The following is a 25,904-nucleotide window of genomic DNA, read 5'->3' on the forward strand; positions in this document are numbered from 1 at the left end:
ATAAGGGAAATTAGAAAAACAGAAGTGCAAAACAAAGTGGGAGAATTTCTGTAAATTTAGTAATTACACATACAATGAATGCAGAGCACCCATATTCATCAGTGTATTTGATATGAGGAAACAAAAACCTAATTTAAAGTTAAAAATTTAGATGGCTGAAAGATGTGTTCCTGAACACTTTGAGAGAATGTAGGAAATCCATGTGTTAATTGATGGCAAATTACATTATATTTTTATCTAATACCTGAATGCAAGCATGGAATAGATTTTCATCAGTCCCCTGATTTGTTTTAGGAACCAAATGAGTTAAAACTTAAAAAGACTTATTGCCCCCAGAATGTGATTTATTCCATAACCCATGGTGAGTGTTCCTGTCTGGCCTGAAGAAAATAATATAGCACTTTGGAGCAAAGATGCAGCCTAGTAACCCAGCACTGGAAGCCAAGATGGAGAAGATCTCCACAGCTGCCATGACCTTCCCCTTGGTGCTGTGGTAGACAGGGAGGAAAGCGACCCAAACACTGCAGAACACCAACATGCTGAAGGTCAAGAACTTGGCTTCATTAAAGGTGTCAGGCAGGTTCCTGGCCATGAAAGCTACAATGAAGCTCACAAAGGCCAAGCAGCCCAGGTATCCCAGGACACAGTAGAAGGCAGTGGCTGAGCCCTTATTGCACTCGATGATTATATAACCAGGCTCAGAGTGTGCATCTTTATCAACGAATGGGGGAGAGGTTCCCAGCCAGATGCCACAGAGTGTCATCTGGATCAGGGAGCAAAAGGGAATAACAAAGATAGGTGCCCCTGAAATCAGCCATTGTCTCATCCTTCTCCCTGGAGCAGTGACCTTGAATGCCAGTACCACTGTGATTGTTTTGGCCAACACAGTGGATACAGCCACAGTAAACACAATTCCAAACGTGATTTGTTGGAGGATGCAGATGGCTGTGTCTGGGCGACCAATGAAGAGTAAGGAGCAGAGGAAGCACAGGGTGAGGGAGATGAGCAGGATGTAGCTGAGGATCCTGTTATTGGCCTTGACTATGGGAGTGTCTCTGTGCTTCACAAAGACCCCAAGAATAACAGTGGTGAGGGAAGAGAAGCAAAGAGCTGTGCAGACCAGAGCCATCCCCAAGGGGTCTCCATAAGCCAGGAAGGTCACAGCTTTTTGGAGGCAGTGATTTCTCTCACTGTTTGCATACTGATGATCTGCACACTTCACACACTCATCCATATCTGGTGAGAAAAGCAATGTGTCATCAGCTCATGTTGAGTAATTTTAACTTATTTATAAGTCCCTAAAAGAAACACATTGGGTACTTTTATCCATTTTTGTCAACTTGCATTGACTTCAAGAAAGTGTGTGTTATAATCTGTTTATTTTTCTTCTCTTAAACTTTCTCTTAGAGCTCTGACCTTCTTTCGACATTCAGAACCTCATTTGGATAGGAGTTGCTCTTTTCATTCACTGTTCAGTTTTCGTTCAGTTCTTCTTAAAACTTATACACTGGTGGATAACATATACTCATAAAGGGCATCTTTAGACATCCAGTACAAATATGATGTTCCAATACTGGGCGATAAGCTATATAAATATTCATCTTTGTAAATAATGCCATCCACTTTTCCAACTAGTTACACTAGCTTAAACTCCAGCAATCAACATTCTTTCCAGTTGTACCATGTTCCCTTAGACCATTTACATGCATGTGGTTTAATCTTTGCTATTATGGGGGATGCTTTAAGCTTTTTCACTATGACTTTGGTTTGGAATTTCTTGGTGAGTAATTAATCTGAACACGAGCTCATAAGTGCATTGCACATTTCAAAATGTTTTTGAGGAAAGAGTTTGAGCTCAAGCCATGCCCTTTTGATTGCTGTATTTTCTGTCTCTCTTGTGCTTTAGTAAAAGTACTCTATATATGCTAGGAATGATTTTGCACTGGCTAGATCTATTTTACACATTTTATCCAACTTTGGTCCTTCCCTTCTATTTCTAATTTGGTAAACAATGGTTTTGTTATATATTTTTAAATAATGAATGAACGCTCAATTTTATTCAATGTTTTCCTGAATTTTTTTTGAAATGATGGTTTCTCCTTTTCGAGGTGCTCATGTACTGATTTATTTTGCATAAAATAAACTTAGTCACAATAAGTTCTTTATGTTATAGAGCTGGATTTGGATTGCAGCTTTTCTTTTCACAAAATGTGAGTTTAGGCTCAAGAGAAAAATTGACCCATTAATTTTATTTCTTACAGCAATGTTACCAGACTTTGGTACCAATGTTAAGCTCTTCTAGTAAAATTAAATGTGCATTTTTCCAGATTTTCCTAATATCTGGAAAACTTTGTGTAGATAAGGATTCTTTTTTCCTTGAAATTTTTGTTGCATTTTTCAGTGAAGTCATTGGTCCCCCAATTTTTTTAAATAGATATGTCATTTTAAACTATGGTTTAATATCTTAAGTAGATACGAATATTGTCAGATTTTCCATTTTTCTTGGGACACTTATGGTAACTTTTATTTTTGTGGAAATTTGAGAATTTCTTTTAAATTTTCAAATATATTGACATAAAGTTATTTTTACTATTCTTTATGATTTAATATTTCTGTACATATTCCCCACTTTTAAGTCTTTTCGCTATTTATTATGCAATTTTTCTTAATCATTATTCTAACAATTTATCATAATCTAACAATTTGTCTTCCATTAGATTTAGCTTTGAGTTTTATCCTTTCATATTTGTCTTTTATTACATTTTATTTTTATACCTATTATTTTCAGTCTTCCACTTTCTTTAGGTTTACTCTAAGGTTATTATTTTAGCTCATGATACTTAAATATCAGATTTTTTTTACATTTAAATATGTGTACTAATAATACATACATAGGTATATAAAATTTAACATTAAACATTATTCTCTGAGGATACCTTTAGCCTTATCATTAAGACATGAAATGTAGCAATTTCAATTTTAAACATTTCATAAATCCTATCATACTATTTACTTTAAACCATGGGTTATTTAATAGTGTATTTCTTAATCTCCATATGTGTGGAAATTGACTTTGTAGATATACTATTCTTTTACATGTGCACAAGGAGCATTTACTCAAACTTGCTTATAACCAATGTGTACATAAATCATTTTCCCAAGTTGAGTAAATCCAGGTTATATCATTAGAACAACATGTTTTGAAATACTGAAACAACAGTAACCATTTCACGGAATTAAATTGCATATTAACCACCAAAAGAAACTTAGAAATCTACCACCATAGAAGAGATTCAATAATTTAATATCATGAATATGAATAATTTCAAGATATTAATTATATTACGAGAAGAATATTAAAGACTATTCTACATCATATCTCAAACCCCATCCTGAATATTCTGTGTGATGCTGTCACATAGAAACTCTTTTCCAGTACTCTCAATCTCTGACTATTATATGCAGTGGTGGTTTCCTTTTCTTCATTTATAATAATTTGGCCAAGATTTTATTCCTCCCTTCACTCACTTTACATAATACTAAGTTCCTGCCTCTCTGATGAACCCATGAGACCCATCCCCCCAATGAAGATGTGGGTCAAGAGGTTCCTGTTCAAACATTTACTGTGTGCTTTAAGCATGGACGAAAAAAGTCTATGTCTTTCTCCCCAATTATCTGGGAACTTGAAGAGAGCAGAAACTAAAACTCCTCATTAAGGATAAGTTAGATCATCCTCATTTGTACTCAATAGAAATAAATATTTCTAAAATCATTCCCAAACATTCTGAGCATCTGCTCTGTGTCATAAACAGTTTTAGGCACAGAAACCGAGGAAGGTCTAAACACATTACTTAAATATAATCTAAACAAGCTTTCCCTCAATATGGAAATCAGGTAATTGTAACACCATGTATTAAATTCCAAGAGAGGGAGGAAAGGTGTATTAATTTGGTGGTATTAACAAAAGGGATTCCTAGAGACTATTGGGCTTTACATGTGTCTGAACAATGACACAAATAAGCTAGTTCTGGGCAGAGAATTGTTGTCATTTCAAAGGGAAATATTTTTTATTGTAAAAATGAAATTACTAAATAAAGGAAGGAAGAATTTTGTTTCTTTAGTTGTCCTCCAGATTCTTTCTAATACCTTGTATGAATTGGGGATATAAAGGAGATTTGGGGACATTTTTGTGGGCATAAACTTACCTGTCTCATTGGAAATCTCATTCTCTGGGCAGGGAGTGCAAAGAAAACAACAGGGAGCCCTTCCCTCATGAAAGGTTTTCCTGAATCCAGGAAAACACTTCTCACTGCATACAGATTTGGGAGTCTGGGAAGAAATCAGATATATGCTTTTAAAAGTGAGACTTTAATTCACCAGTATTTAAATTGTTGGGGTATTGGAGCATCAACAAATTTAAATTTCAAATACCTAAGTCAAATTAATTGATAAGATATCAGGTTTATTACATGATATGAAATATAACAATTTAGATATGTATCTTTAAATAAATGTTTTCCTTTTCCATCCTTTGGATAGTAGGTGGGAAATTTTATCAAGTGAAAAGGTAAGTGGTTAAAAGAATAATTAGGTCATTTACTTAGCAGGAAGGAAGGCAGACAGCCTCTGTGATGGTTAGGTTACAGTGTTAACATGGTCAGTGTTTGGTCAAGTAAACTCTGGGCTAATTGTTATAAAGGATATTTATGGACGTTAGTCATCATGTAATAAACTGCATAAATGGCTGGTTACATGTACAATCAACCAGGGAGATTTCTGTCAACAAAGAATGAGGTTTTATACAATCAGTTGACTCCCTTAAAAGAGGAATTGATTTCAGGATTTGGAGAGAATTTCCCAGCTCCTGTTTGGACAGGCAGCGTCTCCTGGGAACTGATCAAGGGTCTTCATGGGACCTTCATTGGAGCCCCTGTTTTCAGCCTGCCCTCGGAATATGGACTTGGCCATCCCCGTGGTCACATGAGAGAATTTTATTAAATCTCATACTATTCACAGATACCTCCTGTTAATTCTGTTTCCTTAGAGAAACTTGACCATTACAACCTCCATGACAAGATTTTTTGTTATGTTGGTGTCATACTATGCATGGTAGTTGGATCCTACCCACCTCTGAAAATCCTGTGGCCCATTCTATCACCTCCTCAGATATAGACAATTGTTGATCTCGTGGCACATCTGAGTCAAAATGTCCTACTTTAACTTTATGTCCAAAACCTTCTGGGAAATTCCAAAAGTTGAGAATGTCATACCGGGCTTCCAATTTCCTTTCATCATCAAAATACACTGGGTCACCAGCAGGATTGTTAAATTGGATGTTCTTCAGAAATGGATGCAGCTAAAAGAGACACACCTGTGAAGAAGTGTGTCCTCTGATAAAGGACAGAACACCAAGGTCGGAGCATCTCATCCTCTGTAATCCCTCCTTCCTAAGGCAATTTTATTATTAACATTCAATTAAGTAAAAAAAAAAAAGAAACCTTAAGGAGGACTAAAATGTCATAGCATAAAATACTAAGTTTCAGTGGAAAACTCCAAATACAACGAGATCAAAACAATCTGTGAGTGTGGGATACTGACAAACCTATTGGAAGAATCAAATCTAAACACTCTCAATTGCTAACTGAATTCTCCCCAAGCAAGGTCATCAATATCTGAAGAGTTTGCAGAATTAAATGATATAATTTATATACAGTATCTAACACAGTGCCTAAAACTAATTTAAAAAAAGTTTGTCTCTGCTGTCATGCAAGTGTTCAATGGAAGAGGTCTAGGTATTTTATATTAAAAACTTTAGGTGGGCAGAATATTGAGGGTTTTAGTAAGAAGAAGCATTGCCATTGATTAATAACTCCTTCCCTCCCTGCCATTGGCACCTTCCTGTTCATTACCATTTCTGCATTGGGCTAGATTTACCTCCTAGAAAGTGAACAAGCAAATCATCTCTTGCATTTTTCAAGAGACAACCCTAAACTTCCTGACTTGAGCATGTGCTGCGTTCCAAGAAATTCATGATTATGACATGTTGTAAAATACACATGCTGTTCTATGGAAGAGGTATTACCTGCCAAGGGTAAACCACCAGTCCATCTTCATTTTCCACTGACTGCATTTGGACATTTTGAAGAAGCATTTCATGAAAGCTCTGAGCCACAGCATACACTGCATTATAAACGTTATAACTTCCTTCATTCATGTCCTTGTCAAACAGCCACCAAGGCAACAACTCCAAGGAGGCATTGGGAGGACATTTCTCCAGAGTGTTACAATCAGATTCGGAAACCAAACAATCAAAAGAGAGGTACCACAATTTAGTGAGGTAAAAGTCTTCTGGATATTTTGAAGGTTTAACTGTCTGGATGAATGTTTTGAATCCAGGCATATCAGCAAGTTGGTGTGAAAAAATGAGGGTCCCATGGTGTGAGTCAAGTAAAAAGTTTCTCTCACTGGTGGTAAAATCCCATTGTGAGGTTGTAACCCAAACTTTCCCTAAAACTAAGAGTCTGTATCTCCAAAAGCTCAATCCCATTAGGGAGTCGGAATCACCGTAAATGACAGTCACATTCACTGATGATTCTCTGATCCGTAAATGATACTGCCAGTCTTTTGAGCTAATTGGCCTCTCAGTGACAGGGATCATTTCCAAGAAGGCTGCACAGACTCCATTTTTGTCCATCTCTGTTCTCAAGTCCCATAGAAACTTCACACCTCTCTTGTCTTCTGAGATGACTAGTCCCACCCAGTTCCAGCTGAAATGGAGCAGCATTGAGACCATTGCAAGGGTCAGAGATGTGTCCTTGGGAGCCAACTGATAAAGAGATGACCACTTGCCATCATTACTCAGTTGTGGGTCATAAAGTCCAAAAGCAAGCTAAAGGTAGGAGTGAAAGTGCCAGTATGAGAATGAAGATTGGTCTGCAGCACAAAATCAGGTCTGATGAAAATTAAACAATGTATTATTTTTATTTATTTTATTTTTTATTAAATTGTCTTTTTTAAAAATACATAGATCACATAGAATGTTAACTTAAAAAATATGAGGTTCCCACATACCCAACACCCCAATCCACCACTACTCCTACATCAACAACCTCTTTCATCAGGGTAGCACATTCACTGCATTTGGTGAATACATTTTGGAGCATTGCTGCACCACATGGATTAGAGTTTACATTGTAGTTTACACTCTCCCCGCCAGTACATTCAGTATTTATGGCAGGATATTAATGTCCAGCATCTGTCCCTGCAATATAATTTTGGGGAACTCCAAGTCCCCAAAATGCCCCTACATCCCATCTCTTTTCCCCTCTCTCTGCCCTCAGCAACTAGAGTGCTCACTTTCTCCAGATCAATGCTACAGTTTCTTCCATCACTAGTAAGAATATTTCTTTAGTAGAATACCAGTAAGTTTATTCTAATCCATTTTACTCCTCCATTCTGTGGACCCTGGATTGGTGATGTCCACTCCACTTCTATATCAAGAGTGCACTCAGATGTGATTTTCCTACTTTGAGTTGTAGGCACTCTCAGTTCCTAGTTGTGGTGGTTGACCAACTTCAACTTCCCTGTTAGCTGACCTGGATAAGTAGATACAACCGCAGGTACTGGTGCTCCAGAGGGCTACAGAGACACACAGGTCTATGATCATGGCAGCTGACTCTGGAGTTTAGTGCCTTGTCAGTGGACCCTATTTTGGAATTTGTGTTCCTCAGTGTGATGGAGGTGGACTCAGATGTGACCTTTCTACACATGCTGCTTCTGTCACTTTTACTGGAACTGTGGTTGGCACTGGGGTTGGTGTATATCCAGGAGACTGGAAACTCAAGAATGACCAAATTGCAGCTGATCTCTGAGTCTCAGCAGAGTTGTAAATCCTACTCACTTGTTCATTAAACAATGTTTTAAACAGGAAAAAGGGAAGATTGGCTCTTCTTATTTTCTAATCATCTCCCAATCCCTGAGACCATAGTGGAAACTAATTGATCAGTTTCAAGGGTCTACTTAACTCCTTTGGCTTTTATTCACTTGGTTTCACATATGTTCTAGAAAATGACATGTGAACATTGCACCATGTCTTTGTATACTGGCTGTAACATTTGAGACATGAGTAAACACAATTCCTTCATGTGACCTTTTCTTTTAAGGCCCGTGAAATTAGCAAAGGAAATATTCATTTATCTCCCCTCCCATCTAATGAGGCTCACCTGTGGAATTTTGTAGAGTTCCAGCAGTGTTCCAATCTGGGCAGAAACTGCCCATGTTGTTCCTGTAAGGGCTGCTACAGACTTGCTCTCTTTCCTACAGGTGTAATTAGGAATGTCCTTGCCCAGTCCTGATTGCCAAATGATGGGATTCTCCAATGTCCTTTGTTCACTGTGTAATGAATTGTACAGATCAAATCCCAAAGTAATGTTGGGCAAAAGATGGGGGTTCCTGTTGATCTCTTCAATAGCAAAAACCAAGGCCAGAACATACTGGTAGTTCTTGGTCTGAAACCTGTATGGAATGCCAAGTTATATTTAGGCAGAAAACTCAAATCATGATTCTATTCAAATTCAATAAAATTACTAAATTAAGGATGAAAGCACAAGTAGACTCATTCTAGATTAGCTCTTCTGAAGCCTTGGAACGTCAGCTAATCCTAAAAGAGCTAAAAGTATTTGCATGCTATGATTGAATTCTGCATTCCTGGAGGAAGATGATACTGTTTACAAAGGAAAGTGTAATGAGTGAAAAAATTCATAAAGAAGTTTTAATTTATTCTTTATGTCAGGAAACAAGAATGATTTCTTCATATTCACACATTATTAAATGGTTTATATAATAGCAGGATTATTGACATGAGTTTAGAGTAATTCCAACTGAAGGGTATATCTCTCCAAAAGTTCATTTCCACAGCATAAGCAGAATTGGATGAGAGAGGCAGAGGGGCATAACATCTGTTTGGTGAGAAGCATCCACAAGAAGACTGATAATCAATTAGCCTTAGGTTCTACCCCATCAAGTTGTGGACATGCCCTCTTCCAGTGGTGACATACTGGGAAGAATGTCAGAGCACAGAATAGGAAGAATCATGCAAGGCAGGAATATTTGGGAGAAGAAAACTGATGAAGTGCAAGGTGATCCCTACCTATACCTAACAGGACTGGAAACACTGTAGTATACTAAAGGGAAAGGTGTCATGATGTTTAGAAAGTCTCTTAACCATTTCTTAATTAAAATATTACAATAATAACATTAACAATTAATCCAAGATCTTCCTTTGTACTCCCTTCATATGACCCTAACTCTTTTGATCTTTATTGCTGATTTGTGCACAGTTCCACTTCCTTTATTAATAACTCATTTTGCAGGACAAATGAAGTTCCTTTCATTTTTTTTTTACCTGGCAACTGAACTTCCAAGAAGAACAAAAGTCTCCTGCATCCATTTCAAATATTCTTTTTCACAGGCTTGATTAACACACTAATAGCTATCGCTTACTGTACATTTCAACAGTTGGACACAGGTTTCTACATGTGCTCAATCAATCAAACTTGTTAAATTTTTCAAATATAATTTATATTTAGTCGATATATGTAGTCATTTCAGAGAGAAATATTGAAATTTCTCACTATGATACCTTGTTTATACCTTGTGTCATTGTTTATTTGAGGATATTATATATTTATATGTTCATAATAATTGCTATTTCTTTGTGAAGATTTGAACCTTTATTTTTATGAATGTACAACTCAATGCCTAAGGAAGCATTTTATCCTCATTCATATATAAATATACTTACCTCTGGTTAATTATGGTTATTATCTTTAGTATTCTAAGGTACCTTTATTGCTAAGTATACACATTGGCTTTCAGGTTTTCATTTTTCTTTAAATGTGTCTTATAAACACATTTTACAAGGAGGTAGGATGGTATAGTCTCTATGGAAAAAATTGAATTACCTAGTAGAAATCTCTTCCACAATATAGAAAAAAGAAGGAGCACCATAACCATGACAAACACCAAGAGAAAATAATATGAAATTATCATAAAATGTACTATTAGCAAATTATATAATAGTTTACTATCAGTCTTCATTTTTCTGCAATGATAAAAAAAGTGCACACTCAAAGAAGTAGATAAAGCATTAAAGAACATTGAGCATCTAACTGAGTATATTTGTTTAGGAGAAGAGTATTTTCTTAATATGATTAAACACAAAAAGAAAAATGCACTCGAATTGAGAACTTAGACTTTGCTTAATGCAAAGATAGTGAATCAAAATTGGAGGTGGCTGAAGGTCAGGCATGGAAGGATCACCCCCACACAGGGGCTGATCTGCACAGTCTAATACTCTCCCCATTCAGGATCTGAATGAGCCAAAACCATTAGCCAAGTTTGCTGATGCAGAATGTCATATGCTTCATGTATTGCAGTATGTCCTGTGCTTGAAGAATCCCTGAACAAAAAGCATTCTCTTTAAAATCAAGGGGAGGATGAGGTCTGTTAATTCCAGGATTGCTTTTACCTTACTGGCATTGCTAGCCTATTACAAAATGCAATAAAATAACAGGCAAAAAAGAATGGAAAGAAAGGAGCAAACCACAATCTTGCTGGAAGCAAGATGATTCACATGGGAAACCCAAGACAAAATGTGAAAAGTATTTGTAATTGATAAGGAAGTAGTCAATCAAATATAGACAACACTTAACGTTTAAATATAATATCAATAATTTATTAAGCTTTATGGGAAATAGATATGATAGCAATAGATTAAATTAAATTCTTAATGTTAATAATGTTATAATATTGGGCATTTTCATTTATATTTTTAATACAAATATTAATTAATATAATTAATAATTGATGCCATTAAGACATATTTTAACAATAAATTCACTGTAAATTTACCTATAAATCAATTTGTCCGTTACCTGTGAACAAGACCACAAAGCTCTACTGAGGAAAATAAGTGCATGACAAACAGGGAAGTGGGTCTAATTCAGTGGATGAGCACATGCTTTCCATGTAAGAGGTCCCACACTCAATCCCTCGTACATCCCCAAAAATATTACAACCATGTCAAGAGTCTACAAACGTTCTATAAATGTTTAGTAGTATTATTATTGAATTAACGAAAGTTTTCTGATAATGATAGAAGTAATGAATGCAGAAATATGTGATAATACCAAATATCATTGATTGTACACTTTTGATGAATTGTATGCTTTATGAATATGTATCAATAAAATTGATTGCTTAAAAAAAAGTTAGCACAATTAGTAGAGTACCAGTTACCAGGGCGCAGAAGATGAGGTAAAGGAGAAGGTGGAATTATTTTTTAGTGCTTATGGATATTTTCTTAGAGATGATGTACAAATTTGGGTAATGGATGTTGGTGATGGCAGCACAATAATGTGAATATCATTTGGAAAATTTAGGTGGTATGTATGTTACTATAAACTATTTTTAGAAATCACTGAGACATTTATAAAGTTAATGTTAATACAGCTTGAGGTTTCTGGAAATATGGTAAGTTCAGGAAATTATTGAAATAACTGAGAACACTACGGGGAGAATATAGCAGAAAAACCAATAATTGCAATATTTAATTAGGCACAATATTTTAAATAGAATGGGAATGGCATTGGAAGATATGAATAAATCAACAGGACAGAACAGAAAAAGGAGACTCAATCTGTGTTTAAGTGACTGTTTCACGCATTATCAAGCTGGTCTTGGAATAATGAACTGTTTGATTAGTGGTGAAAATATATAATTTTGGAATATACAATTGAGGTAATCTACTACATACTTGAGGCAAAATCTTTCCAATTCTCAGAGGAAACACAAAGTATTAGAATAAGCATATCTATTTATCAACCTGTAGATTAGGGAGATATGGCCAAAAAGGCACTCAAAATAAAAGAAAATATACCTAAATTTTACTTGAACTGAAAGTTCATGTAGTTTTTTATTTAAAGATATGTTACAGAAAAATATTTAAAGCTAGCAACAACATAATGATGAAATGAATTTTTAATGAAAATGCTCTTGTTAATTCCACTAACAACAATATTCTTAAAAACTGAAAAGGCCTAGAAGTGAATAGAAAAATGGCCAAAGCCCTGAAAGGCAAATCGCCACACCCCAAGGTGGTTTGAGTGGATAGCCGAGTGTAAGAAGAAGAGCAGTTAGTGCTTCCTTTTCAGTCAGACATTACACCACTCTTTCCCTCGGCCTTATAGGGTTCTTAAAGCAAGCTGGCACAGATGAGAAAAGTTGGCCTTCTACCCCAGGAAATTCATCTCGAAATGTCCCTGGATGAACCAAGCTGTACTCCTGCATTAAAAGGCAGCAATCAGCAGCATCCTTCAAAATGAGGTGTGTGCATCAGTCATTGATGACAATGGGACAAATATATTTTGGAAAATTATAGAGAGGAATTAAGCAGGGAAGCATTAGAGAGATATTAAAGAATGGAAGAGATAGGCAGACAAATATCCAGAAATGGAAAGACAGAAAATTTAGTTGCAAACTCCTTTGAAGGAGAAAGGTGTCCCAAATTTCTAACCCTTCCATCCCCTGTCAAAATTTTGCAGAACTGCTTGCAAATTATATGCTTCAGGCACTTTCAAAAAAGCATTAACCCATCATTTTACTGAGTGAAATCCCCTCTTCTCACATGAGCAGAACCTGTCTGCTGGAGTCTCCTGAATTATTTTTATCAATTTTTTTGAAACATGATCCCTTGGAGTTTTACTTCATCAATTCATTAGTTGCACCATCAGATATAGAACTGGCAGCCACAAAAATCTAAAAACGGAGGTAGTTTAAATGCCCACATGAATCAGAATCAAGTTGCAGATGAAAATATCTCACAAATAGTTCATCTCTTATACCTGGTCAGGCAGGCTGTTTAAGGAGGCATGAATGAAGCCTGAGAGGTGATGATACAGAGATATTTCAAACAGTAGCCAGATGCCTACGGTAAGAAATCTGTCCATGCATGGGGGACACAGATACCTGGGTCATCTTGGTAAGAATATTAGCGACTATCCTCATGGGGAAAGAATAATTAGCAAACCCTTGTTTGGGGAACAGACCTTTACCTGAAACCTTTTAGCAAAGCTCTAATGCCAAAGGATAGGTTTTCTAAGACATATCACTTGATCCACTGCTTGTGGCAGCAGAGTCAGGGGGAAAGGCAAGGGGAGTGGAGATTTTTTGAGAGGGCTGTCTCACTTGGATCCCAGAACTGGAAAAGGGAAAGACATGGGAACTAAACTGAAGAAAAATAGAATATTCTCATTCCCCTTTGAAAGAAAAAATAGCAGTGGGAAGAAACAAAATAAATTACTCATATTCTGGGTTGTGGGTAGCAGGTGCGAATGAGAGGACAGGTAATGTGGAGAATGTTGATCGAGCCATCGGCAAATTGCCTAGTCAGCATTCAACTTAATAACAATGCAGAAAATGAATGAAAAAGCACTTACTGGGTTAAATAGACTTCCTTGGTAGGCTGTGTGATTCCATCATTTGTTAGAAATGTATAAAGGGGGAAAAAGCCACCTATGATTAGATCTCCATCCTTAAATAGACTGGGTTTCATTCTGAGGAAGCAGTTAGGATCAGTTAATTGCCACGCAGAGAGGGGAAGCTGAAGTAGCAGGAAAATAAAAATCAGTGGGTACATCGCAGAAGTGTCTCCATGAATCACAGCCAAAGCTTTACATGTGTGCAAAGTATTTATAAGACAGAGCTGAAATGGATCCTGTAGCCACAAACAGATATATAGATATAGATATAGAGATATAGATATAGAGATATATATGCCTATATATATATGTGTGTGTGTGTTTGTGCAGGATATTATTATGACCTGGAAAGGGGAATCTAATTTCTCCAAAGACCTCTTTTTGTTAAGCTTTTCCATATTCTCAAAGACAGTAGGGGGAACTGAACATATTTTGCCCTTAGGCTCTGCATCTGAGGTCCTGTGCCCAGGTGAAAATCAATGGTTGAAAACATGTTTGGAATATCCTCTTCACCCATAGGCACTATGATTTCATCAAAAAGGCTCCAGGGACCACCTCCTCTCCAGGAAGTTTTAGCCTAAACCTTAGTGCAGCAGGTGTACTCAATGAACTAGTTTCCATCCCATCAGAAGAATGCTGTGTCATGAAGGACTTATGCTGGTCAAGTTTTAGGAAGGGCATCCTGGGATCATGGACTCCAGAGTCCATAGAGATGGGCATCCTAAAACACATAGGTCCCAGTGTAGCCACACAACATATACTATATGGCAGATGCAAGTCATGCCTTTCATTGATAAGTCACCCACATGTCAATGTGTCTGTGTCTGGATAAGAAACAGTCATGCTAAAATCAAAACTTACAAATCAGTACCTTAAGAACAATGTAGAAATAAATGTGCATTTTGAATTACTAAAATTGACACATGTATTTACACCTCAGTCCTTATAAACCATCTTAAACACATAGATCAACAAGTTATACTGATCCATTTCTTCACCTCCAGATTGCTTTCCACTAACATTTGCATTTTTGTGGGAGCATGGCCTTATATTGGAAACTCTTGTCTTTTCTTAACATAAGACAGAGAAAAGTAGCTGGAAAGCACCTCACACACTCTAGCACATTGAACATCTATGGCACATTCAACAACTCTAGATTTCTGTTACCCTGGTATTAAAAAAAGAGGAGGGGTGCTTATGGCAACTGATTTTGAAGGGAATTTAAAGATGTGCTCATTGGGCAGGCACATCCACTTACAAGTGAATCAATGCTGAAAGCAAGGAATTTTAAGTTGTGGGAATACACATAAATTTATGGTCTACCACACTCAAGTTTGCCTTCTCTGACTAGAGATAGTTAATGATCCCTTAGGCTATGGTTGGTAGAGCTCATGTTACCCCAGAAACAAACAGACAACCTAAACAGACAATAAGGACTTATTCTTTCCTTTTCAGGTAGGAGTGAAGGTCACATGTCACTGTGCTCCACTGTGGCTATTTTGCAGTCTTAGATGCTGGTAAGTTCCTTTCAATATTTGAGGATATATAGGGATGAATATTATTCCAAAGATTAATGGGAAGTGTTTGGTCCAAGGGTTCAAAATTGGCAGAAAGAGCTATCAAAATGTAAATGCAGTCATATCCAGGTGGCCCTTCCCTGGTGATATTGAGGAAAAATATCCCCTTTTCCAATACATGATGGACTAAAGAAGACCTACCTTGTAATATAATTTTTCTCTTCTTAATTCCTGGCTTTGTAACTGAAATTTCAATCATTCTAGTTTTCAATAAATTGTTGCTTGGTTCTAGATATGATAAGGAGGCTAATGTGGAATAGTGTGGGGTCAGGAATTGAGACTCCAACTTTTGACATGGGACTTTGGAAAATGTTTATGAATATAGAGCAATGCATTTGCTCAGAAAGGTGATAAGTCTAGAATCTGAGAGGAAGTTGAAAGCGTTGAAATCTTCTGAATCAGGTATAAATACAGTTTTCAATGAGCTTGTAGTTTTTTAACTTTATTTAAAAAAAAAAAATTAGAGTATAGAAATGTTAGAGCAAAAACATAGGGGATATCAATGGCTCTTCTACCTCCCCCATTCATATTTTCAACTATGAATAACACCTTTCATTAGTGTGGAACACTTGTGTCAATTGGTGAATGTATATTGAGGAATTGCTACAAACCACAGGCTATAGTCAGCATTATGGCTTACACTTTGCACCATGCAAATTTATGGGTTTTATCCTTTATAATGGCTGGTATCTGTCATTGCAAATTTATGCAGAACAATTCCAATGTCTCCAAAATGACCAATATTGCACCTATTCTTCCCTCACCCTCCCTTCAGAACCTCTGGTGACAACTCTCTTTATATCAGTGTTACAAGATGTTCATAATAGGGGAAAATGTGAGAGAGAGAAGGGTTGGAAGAAATGAGAATTTCCTATATTTTCAAAGAGAATTTTCTGTAACCTAAAAGTTCATTGAAAATAAAGTGAAAAAAATAAGACACTGGGGACCATACAGAACAAAGTATAAACATACATTAAAGATAACAGTATATTCTATTTATAAGACGGTTTTACAAAACATAAATACAAATATAATGAAAGAATAAAAAAGAAGAGTAGCTGTATATGACGGGAAGCATAGAGAGATGGAGAGGTCATGATTTTGCTTTTTGTTTTTTATTTTTTATTATTATTGGGATAATGAGAATGCTCTAAGAATGAATGAAGTAATGGATGCACAAATATGTGGCATCAAATACCATTGATTGTACACTTTGGATGAATTTATGTTTTATTAATACATGACAATACAATTGATTTGTTAAAAAAAATAACAGTTCACAGAGGACTGAGCTTGTAATTTTAAAAACTATACTTGAATATTTATGAAAATCCATCTTCTGTGTTAATGGTTCATGAGAGTTCATTGATGCACACAGGAGTGAATCCTGAATGGAGAGAGAAGAAGTTTTAATACTTAAGATAGCATATTAATATTGCAGTGCACATAAGGAAAATTATTAATAATAAATTTAGTTCGGCAGTCAACCAATGAGAGATTAATTCACTTAGGAAAAATATAACTAATGTGAATTTAAACATGAATCTAAATGAAATATAAGTAAGCTCCTCAAGGAGGCATGTGATAGAAGTATATGCCTTTTATTTCATATGATTTGTTTCTTTTCACACATAACATTCTTTGCTTCTTTGAGTTATGATTGGGGACATTTATGGGACTTGGAGTTGTCCTAAATGATATTGCATGGGCAGGTGCTGGTCATTATGCATCCTGCCATAACCCACTAATTGGACTGGGAGTGAGTGTAAACCACAATGTAAACTATTATCCATGCAGTGCAGCAATGCTATGAAATGTATTCACCAAATGCAATGAATGTGCCACAATGATGAAGTTGTTGATGTGGGAGGAGTAAGTTAGGCTGGGGTGTGTGTTATATGGGAACCTCATATACTTCTTTCCCTTTTTTATTTATTTTTATTTTTAATGTTATATTAAAAAATATAAGAGGTTCCCGTATACCCCAACCTTCACCCCAATCCTCTGACTTCAACAACCCCCTCAACCTCCGTGGCACACTCATTGCACTTTGCAAACGTACCCTGGAGCACCACCGCACCACATGGATAACAGTTCACATTGTGGTTTACACTCTCCCACAGTCTACACAGTGTGTTGTAGCAGGATGTATAATGTCCAGCATCTCTCCCTGCAACATCATTCAGGGCAACTAGAAGTCCTGAAAATACCCCCACATCACATCACTTCTTCCCTCAACCCCCTGCAACTACCATGGCCGCTTTCTCCAGATCAGTGCTACAATTTCTTCCATTACTAGTCACAATATTTCCATAGTAGAATATCATTAAGTTCACTCTAAACCATATTTTATTCCTCCATCCTGTGGAACCTGCGATGGTGATGTCCACTCTACCTCAGTATCAAGAAGGCCTTAGATTCCACATGGATGCTGGATGCATTTCTCCTGCTTGCAGTTGTAGGCACTCTCAGTTCCCTGGTTTGGTGGTTGACCATCTTCACCTCCCTGTTAACTGGCCTGTGTAAGTCCAATGAAGCAGAGGGTAGGAATTGCAACACTCTGGATTTAAGAGGCTCAGGGTCCAGCTGACACATGGACAGTCCAGAGGTTCAAGTCTTCTGAGGATAAACCAACCCTAGTGTGAACTACCGGTTAAGTAAAAGTGACAGAAGAGGCATGTGTAGAAAGGCAACATTTTTCTGTGTTGTATGTTTATTCAAAAAATACAGTTAAAAATAATTTTAAAAGGCATATACAATTCATGAACAGATAGATATGATAAAGAAAAAGTAGATAGCATGAAAATAATGAATATTCTAGTCAAAATAAATTATCGAATTAAAATATGAAGAGCAAAATCTTTACCTAAGCTGAACATACTCATTAGAAGTTTGACAATTGAGACATAGTTCTGTGGAAATTATCAAGAACTCACAATAGAGTATGAAAGAAATGAAACATTTTAAGAAAATAAGACTTACAGATTTTCTCTAGAGTAGTTCCAGCATTAAAAATGTTTGAGACGGAAGAAGCAGAGTGAATAACTGAAAATCCAAATTCAAAGAAAAAATGTAGGAGAAATTTCCAAAACATATGATAGATTTTTTTTCCATTTAAAATATAGCCAATGTGTGATAGGTAGAGCCAATAAGAATCAAGCCACCCATGAATACATTGTGGTGAGTTTGTAGACTATGAAGGATTTATTAGTTTCTCCAGGAACCATAAAGATCAGATTACTGACAAAGTGCCAAAGTATAACACAATAAAACAAGCAAGAAAATATTAGCATTGAATTCAGGATTTATTGAATTTCCAGAAACACTTGTGAAGGTAGCATAGAAGAAAATTATCACGTGATGCTGTTCCTCTTAATTGTTAGAAGTAACACATTCCTGGGCTTTGTCACTTTTCTGGCACTAATCCTTTTTATTCCTTGAAATGGCGGTCAATGCATCATCCTATTTTGCTTTGCCTTAATTCTTGTTCCTTTCCCTCCTCTGCTGGATCCCACATATGCTGCTTCAAAATAGTTTGTTTTTGCCTTCTGAGATAAAACCCTGAAGTAGCTGCCAAACACCAGCCAGTATTCCTCTACACAAAACTTGCAATAATTCAGATCACTTCTCTTTCCTTTTACCTTTTCTACTAGGGTCTGTGATCATTCTGCTTTAAACCACACATGGATACCAGATGAAGGTCATGACTTAATGACTTTCAGAGGAAATACATGCCTCCTAGGCCAGCATTAAAAGACCTTCAAGATCTGGTCCAGCCTAGTGACTCTTTTCCTCTGCATGAACCCAAGTCTTAATAAAAATGGTGTCTCTACCCCTGGTACTTAAGCCAGTTCTTAAGTCAACCCTGGGCCTAATTTATACATTCAATCTCACATTAATAGAGCCTGTGCATAAATTTAAACTTATTCTATATCCAAGTATGCCTAGTTCCCTGGAAAGCCAACTGAAATGAATAAACTCTAGAGGCTTTGGATATTCAGGGAGGTGTTAATTAAAGATTAACTGGAATATGGAGGGTTCATGCTAAAAGCTTACCTGGAATGTGGAGAATATGTGTTAAATGAAGTTCACCTGGAGGATATAACCTATTTGATACTCAGATAAAACACTTGAAGAAACTAACAAAAATTCCTTTTGAATATAAGCACCATTTGACATCCCACTCCTACATCCTCTGTATAAAAAGAACCCAAAATTCTTATTCAGGGTTCAGTTATTATTAGGACAAGTGTATTCCAAGTTTGGCAAGTTGTAACACATCTTTCTTCTCAGAATTCTTGCCTCCTGGCCTTCAATATCATGCACATCCGACTTCTCTCTACTACAACATCTCTGGGAGCTCATCTTGAGAAGGTCAGAGGCAGCAACAGTTGATTGGCCTTCCAAGACATCTCTGAGTAGCCTGGGAGAGCTCAGGTAAACTCTGACCTGGGTATCCCTGAACTCTCCTTTTGATTCAAATGTGGTTGGGACTGCACAAGAGCCCTCCTAGAGAATCAAGAGACACTGGAGAGTTCAAGGGACCTTGAGAATGAAGCAAAGAGTTCTTCACACCAGAAATGTAAGACACCCAGGGGCAAAACCCAGGAAAGGCATTAATCTGAAAAAAATAGGACAGGAATCTGATCAGCTCTCAAGAGGAGACCCCAGTACTCCTTAGGAAAAGAGAGGAAGCCATCTTCTCTAGGTCCAAGAAAAGAAAGGGATGGTTGTGTGTGTGATTGTGGAGGCTGAGTGAGATGAGTGAGATGCCTGAGTGAGGGCCATTACAGAGTCCTGATCCATGGTTCTGTGGTGAACTCATCTAGTCAAGGGTGGTTTGGATGGCCTCCCTGCAAGGGGACCCTCTTCTGAGTTGGGTGTTTATACCGACCTGCTAAGGCTAAGAGGTACCATAAGTTCCTGAGAGGCAGGTGGCTGGAAATGGATGAAGCTTTAGGCTGAGTGAGTGTTGTGCAGCATTGACACAAGGTGGAAACATGGGAAACCCACAAAGTAGGACCACATTAGGTTGTATGCTAAAAAACTTTCCCCGAGTATTCCATAGAGAAGTATTTATCATAAAGTTCCAGCCAGGAAAGCTTAAAATACTTTCTGAATTAGAATGGCCAACTTTTGGCATGGGCTGGCTCCAGGAGGGCACTTTTGACCCCCAGATCATCCATAAAGTTCACAACACAGTAACCAGAAAACCAGGGCACCCTGACCAGTTCCCCTAAATCAATGCCTGGCAATATGTTATAAGACAAAATCCACTCTGGTTAGGGAAGGTACAACTAAAGAAGCCAGGATTTGCCTAATACAAAAACCCAGAAGAGCTGTCCCAATGAACCAAGCCAAAAAAGCACTGTGCAAAGTTTCCAGAGGAAGTACGCCCCAAATCCAGTGCCAACCCACCCATTCTAGAAGGGCCAAATGAAAATTACCTCCTGCCACCCTATGCAATTGCTCCTACATGGGCTATGATAAGGAATGAGGTGAGCCAATTTCCCTAAGTAGTGCTCACCTTTTGCCATCTGTGCTCAGAAGTGCACCCCCCACACCATTCCCACAGCTGCCTTTATCGCCATCCACACCAGGGAATGCACCTACACCATCTCCACAGCTGCCTTTATTGCAATCTGCATCAGGAGGTGTAACCACTCCATCATCACAGCTGTCTTCGTCATCATCTGCACTGAGAAATGCAGCACAGCTGCCCACACAGACATTTGCCCCTGGCAGCCCAGTGCTGACCATCAGTCAGGAAGGAGTCCCTGAAAAACAACAACTCAGATCATGGGGAGCTTCAGAAGAAGGGGGAGCAGGGAGAAGGTCATTCCAACTCCGTGAAGCCCAAACTCAAGTTTATTATGATGCAGATGGCCAGATTCAAGGGGGAAACCATACATATGTGTACCAGCTCTGGACTACAATGGACTAATTTAACTGGAAAAGCCATAGCCCACCATACTCGGAGAAGCCTCAGTTCAGGGCAGACCTCTTCCAGTCCATCAAACCCACCTGTGCTGATTGTAAACACCTCATTATGACCTTACTTAACTTTGAACAAGGAATGTGGGTCACACAAGGGGCTATAACCTGCCTCAGAGAGCACCCACCTGAGGGAACCTTGGACAGTGACCAAAATGCCCACACCCAGTTCCCAGTCAAGGACCACCAATGGGATACCAATCACACAACTGGCCTCAACTGACTAGAAACTTTACATAGGACCATAGTCGACATTTTCAGAGCTGGGAGTCAAAAAGCAATAAACATGGCAAAAACCACTGAAGTCCTACAAACTTTCAATGAAAGTCTGGCTCAAATCTATGAGAGACTGTGGTAAGCATTTTGTGTCTACACAGCCTTTAACCCAGATGCTCCCAAAAGCCAAACAATGGTCAATGCAGCATTTGTTGCACAAGCACGGGCTGCCATCTCAGAAAGCTACAAAAGTTGTATGGCTTCACTGGAATGAATATTTCTGAGTTCTTGGAAATAGCCACCAAGTTTTACATCAACCGTGATGTAGAGACCAGGAGGGAAGTGAACCGGAAGATGAAAAAAAGTAGGCTTTCTCCCAGCAACAATCGTCAATGGATGCAATCCTGTGTCAAGGGAAATAAACCGGGAAACCCCTGCCTCAAGAAGAGAGAGGCGCCCACCCCTAGGGTGAAATCACTGTGCATACTGTGGGGAGGGGGGACATTGGAAGCAGGAATGTCCTAGCTGGCCACTCTACCACATTGCTGAAAAATAAGCAGCCAAAGCATTAGCCAGGAGAGCTAGGGGAATGTCACAAACTTAATATTCGGTTAGCAAAAATTCAGAAGGAAGACCTGCAAATCACTTCATTGGTCTTGCAGGAATACAAGACTCTGATTGTGATTATTAGGACAGACCACGCTCCTATTTTCTCTGCCCCACAGAGCCTATGGTTGGAGTACAAATTGGGGGTTTCTCGATACATATGATGGTCAACCCTGGGACTAAGCACTGTAATGACCAAACCAGTCCAGGCATTATAAAAAAGACAAGCCACTATCATGGGGGCAATTGGTAAAAGTTCCCAGCAACTATTTCTCCATACCAGGACCTGCAACACTGGGGGTTAGGACATCATTCATGAATTCTTATATCTCCCAGAGTGCCCCCTCCTGTGTTAAGACTTGCTGTCCAAACTACAGGCTCAAATTATCTTTAATGCCACGGGGCAATCCACAGTAACACTGGACCACCAAGCCCTCCAAAAATAGTGCTAACCCACCCCCTGCAGGAGGAATGAGAATGTTTGGCCTCAGGGAAACTCGCCAATCTATGGCCACACAGCTCCCCTTGAAAGATGTGTCCAAAACATGGGCAGAGGGCAAACCAAAGTGGATGACACATGACATTCCTCCAATTATTATTGAAACAAAGCCCACACCTGGCCCAATTAGCATAAAGCAATATCCAGTTTCACCTGAAGGGCAAGAAAAAGTCTGGTACATATTTAGAGATTGCTGAATGAAGGCACACTAAGACCATGCCAATCTCCATGGAATACTCCACTCTTCCCAGTTAAAAAGGCTGATGGGGATTACCGCCCAGTCCAGGACTTGCGAGCAGTCAACTCAGCAGTAATAACTCTATATCTTGCAGTCCCTATCCATACACTCTCCTCAGCTTGATATGCTCAAGGGAAATCTACTTTTCATAACTGAATCTTGAAGATGCCTTCTTCTGCATTCAGATAGTGCTCCAGAGTCAAATAATTTTCATCTTTACCTGGGACAATCTGAACACCAGCAAAAACCAGCACCTAAGTTGCACACAACTTCCTCAGGGATTTTAAAATGTACCCACTATTTTTGGACAAGCCCTGGCCAGTGATCTCAAATCCTTTAAACCAGAAAGCCATAATTGTTTTCTCCTCCAATATGTAGATGACCTCATCCTTGGAAGTGCCAACTATGAAGATATGCTGGTGGAACCCATGTCTTTTTAAAACATCTGCAAGAAAAGGGCTATCAGGTGTCCAAGAAAAAAGCCCAAATCTGCCTACCTCAGGTCAAATATCTAGGTTATAAAAGAATGCAGGGGCTCCATGAATGGGAACTTGAAAGAAAGTAATCAATCTGTTGCCTCCCTGAACGCAACAGCCGCCAAAAGTTGTAAGAATTCCTTGGAGTAACTGGATTCTGCCGCATTTGGACCCCCAAATTTGGGGTCCTCACATGCCCTTTATATGAAGCCACAAAAGGGGGAGATAATGACTACCTGCTCTCAGTAATCCCACAGAAGGATGCTTTCAATGCTTTTAAACAAGCTCTGATGGAAGCACCGAGCATTGAACTTCCAGATCTCAGAAAACCTTTCTACATATATGTTCATAATCACCAAAGTATTGCACTAGTACTCACTCAATACTCGGGTTCCTGGCAAAGACCTGTAGCTTATCTATCCAAACAACTGGACACTGGAGCCCAAGGATGGCCCTCATGACTGCAAGCTGTAGCAGCTGCAGCAATACTAACACTAGAAGTCATAAAATTAACTCTTGGGCAACCTATACATTTTTAGTTTCCACATGCATTAATCACAAACTTATAAGCCAAAGGAACACAGTGGCTGACTAACAGTGGCCTGATTAAATATCAAACCCTATTTTGTGAACATCTATCCATCCAACTGGAACTTGTAAAAGCCCTGAACCCTGCTATTCTGCTACACATCAAGCTGGGAATTCCAACCGAAAACTGTCTGCAAACATTGCAAGAAGTTCATTTCAGCCAGCTGGACATTCAAGACCAGCCACTACCAAATCCCAACATGGAGTTCTTCATGGATGGGAGTAGTTTTACTCAGAGCAGTGATCAGCAAGTGGGATATGCTGTAATAACATCTGAGACCACAGTAGAGGCCCAGCTCCTCCCGGGTAACACATCAGCACAAAAAGCCAAAATATTGCCCTTACCTGAGCCCTACCACTGTGGCTGTGGCCAAGATTAACATCTATGCAGATTCCAAATATGCCTTTCTTACTCTGCATGTACCCAGATCAACTTCAAGTCCTGAAAATGTTCCCAATCATATCTCTTCTTCCTCTCCCTACCCTCAGCAGCTACCATGGCCACTTTGTCCACATCGATGCTACAATTTCTTCCATTACTAATCACAATAGTTCCGTAGTACAATATCAGTAAGTCCACTCTAGCCCATACTCTATTCCTCCATCCTCTGGACCCTGGGATGGATATGTCCACTCCACTTCTATATCAGGGTTGGTCTTAGATTCCACATATATGATGGATGCAATTGTCCTGTTTGCAGTTGCAGACACTCTTATAAGTGCCTACTTACCACGGTAAGTCCAATAAACCAGAGGGTAGGCATTTCAAGTCTGAATAATTTTCTTATGTTAAGCAATCATGCATCCTGTAATAAATACCACATACTCATGAAGGATAACTCTTTTTATTGCCTGTTGAATTCGATAAGCTAGCTTTTTTTGATGGTTTTTGCATCTATATTCAAATGGGAAATTGTCCTTGGTTTTCTTTACTTGTGAGATCTTAAAGTAGTTTTGGGTTCACAACAACTTTAGCCTTTATAATAAATTATGAAGAGATCCCAATTTAGAAGAGTTTGTGAAGTATTGGAAATAATTCCTCTTTGAATATTTGATAGAATTCATCTTTGAAGCTGGCTGATCCTGGACTTTTCTTTTATGGAATGTTTTTACTTACTGATGCAATCCCTTAACTTGTTATATGTCTGTGGAGACCTATTTTTTCTTGAGTATGTTTACATAAGTTGTATGTTGATAGGAAGTTGTACATTTCTTTTTCTAGATTGTTCCCATACCACTTTCTAAGCTTTCACTTATAATCCTTTAATATCTGCAATTTCTAGCAATGTCCTCAGTTTCAATTTAGATTTTATTAATTTGCCTCTTCCCTTTTTCTTTTTCAATGTCTCTAAAACTTTGAAACTTTATTGATCTCTCCCAAGAACCAACTTTTTATTTTATTTGATCTCTCAATTTTTTTTCCATTTCATGTGTCTCCACTCAAGTATTTATTTCCCTCCATCTACAAGCTTTAAGTTCTGTATTCCCTTCTTTTTATAGTTCCCCCAGATCTGTAGAAAGACTAATGACTGTTCTTTTCTTTTTTAAATGTAGACACTGATAGCTATAAATTTCCTTTCAACTTTTAAATCCACCCCTAGAATGACCTAAAATAAGGAATTCATCACTTGAAAAATACATAATAATAAGGATCTTGATGGGTAGAGGAGTTCATATGCCAGCTGCAGTTCTAGTGAACTGTCAACACTGAAGTCCTTGAGATTCTGAATTAGTGAAGTGGGTTCATAAAGGGTTGAAGTCCAAAGTTCTCCTATGTAAAATCTCTGAAAAGTACATTTCACTGTGGGAATGACTCAAAATGAGGGTCTGATCATGTGGGATGATAAATTAAAAAATAAGATGAATTCAAACTTTGCCAAAGAAGGTGAAGTGAATACTAAATAATAGGCAGATCACATTTTTTTTCAAGATTAGACACTAGCTCACAGCAATTATTAATCTCAAAATGCCACTCTGGTTTTCAAGTCAAAGGAATGGATGGCTCTGGAGTCAGGTGATGAAGGAGTTATTGGCCTTTTTCTAGTTCACAGAGAACACAGTAGGTTATATAAAAACTCTGGTATTATTTCCTAATATCTGGGAAAACTAATGGTTGGCAGTGGACAAAATTAACACATGGCTCTGCTAAATCAATTTTAATGAAACATATCC

At 38.0% G+C, this 25,904-nt stretch overlaps 2 protein-coding genes across 2 annotated transcripts in view; one reads left to right on the forward strand and one right to left on the reverse strand.

Annotated features, from left to right (window-relative positions):
• Positions 1-313: 313 nt before the first annotated feature.
• On the reverse strand, positions 314-20,875 carry LOC131276779 (vomeronasal type-2 receptor 116-like). The gene is made up of 6 exons (XM_071212784.1): positions 20,643-20,875; positions 8,223-8,514; positions 6,083-6,889; positions 5,129-5,356; positions 4,206-4,329; positions 314-1,236 (listed from the first exon to the last, which is right to left on the reverse strand). Exons 1-6 carry the CDS (start codon positions 20,873-20,875, stop codon positions 314-316), a joined length of 2,607 nt encoding a protein of 868 aa, XP_071068885.1.
• Positions 20,876-23,932: 3,057 nt separating this feature from the next.
• Positions 23,933-25,904, forward strand: part of LOC131276780 (vomeronasal type-2 receptor 116-like) — a 55,229-nt gene continuing 53,257 nt past the window's right edge. The window contains exon 1 of the mRNA XM_071212785.1: positions 23,933-24,038. Within this exon, the coding sequence (XP_071068886.1) occupies positions 23,933-24,038 (106 nt within the window). The remainder of the gene's footprint in view (positions 24,039-25,904) is intronic.

The sequence above is a fragment of the Dasypus novemcinctus genome, chromosome 30 (genome assembly GCF_030445035.2).
Source record: "Dasypus novemcinctus isolate mDasNov1 chromosome 30, mDasNov1.1.hap2, whole genome shotgun sequence".
NCBI classification, from domain to species: domain Eukaryota; kingdom Metazoa; phylum Chordata; class Mammalia; order Cingulata; family Dasypodidae; genus Dasypus; species Dasypus novemcinctus.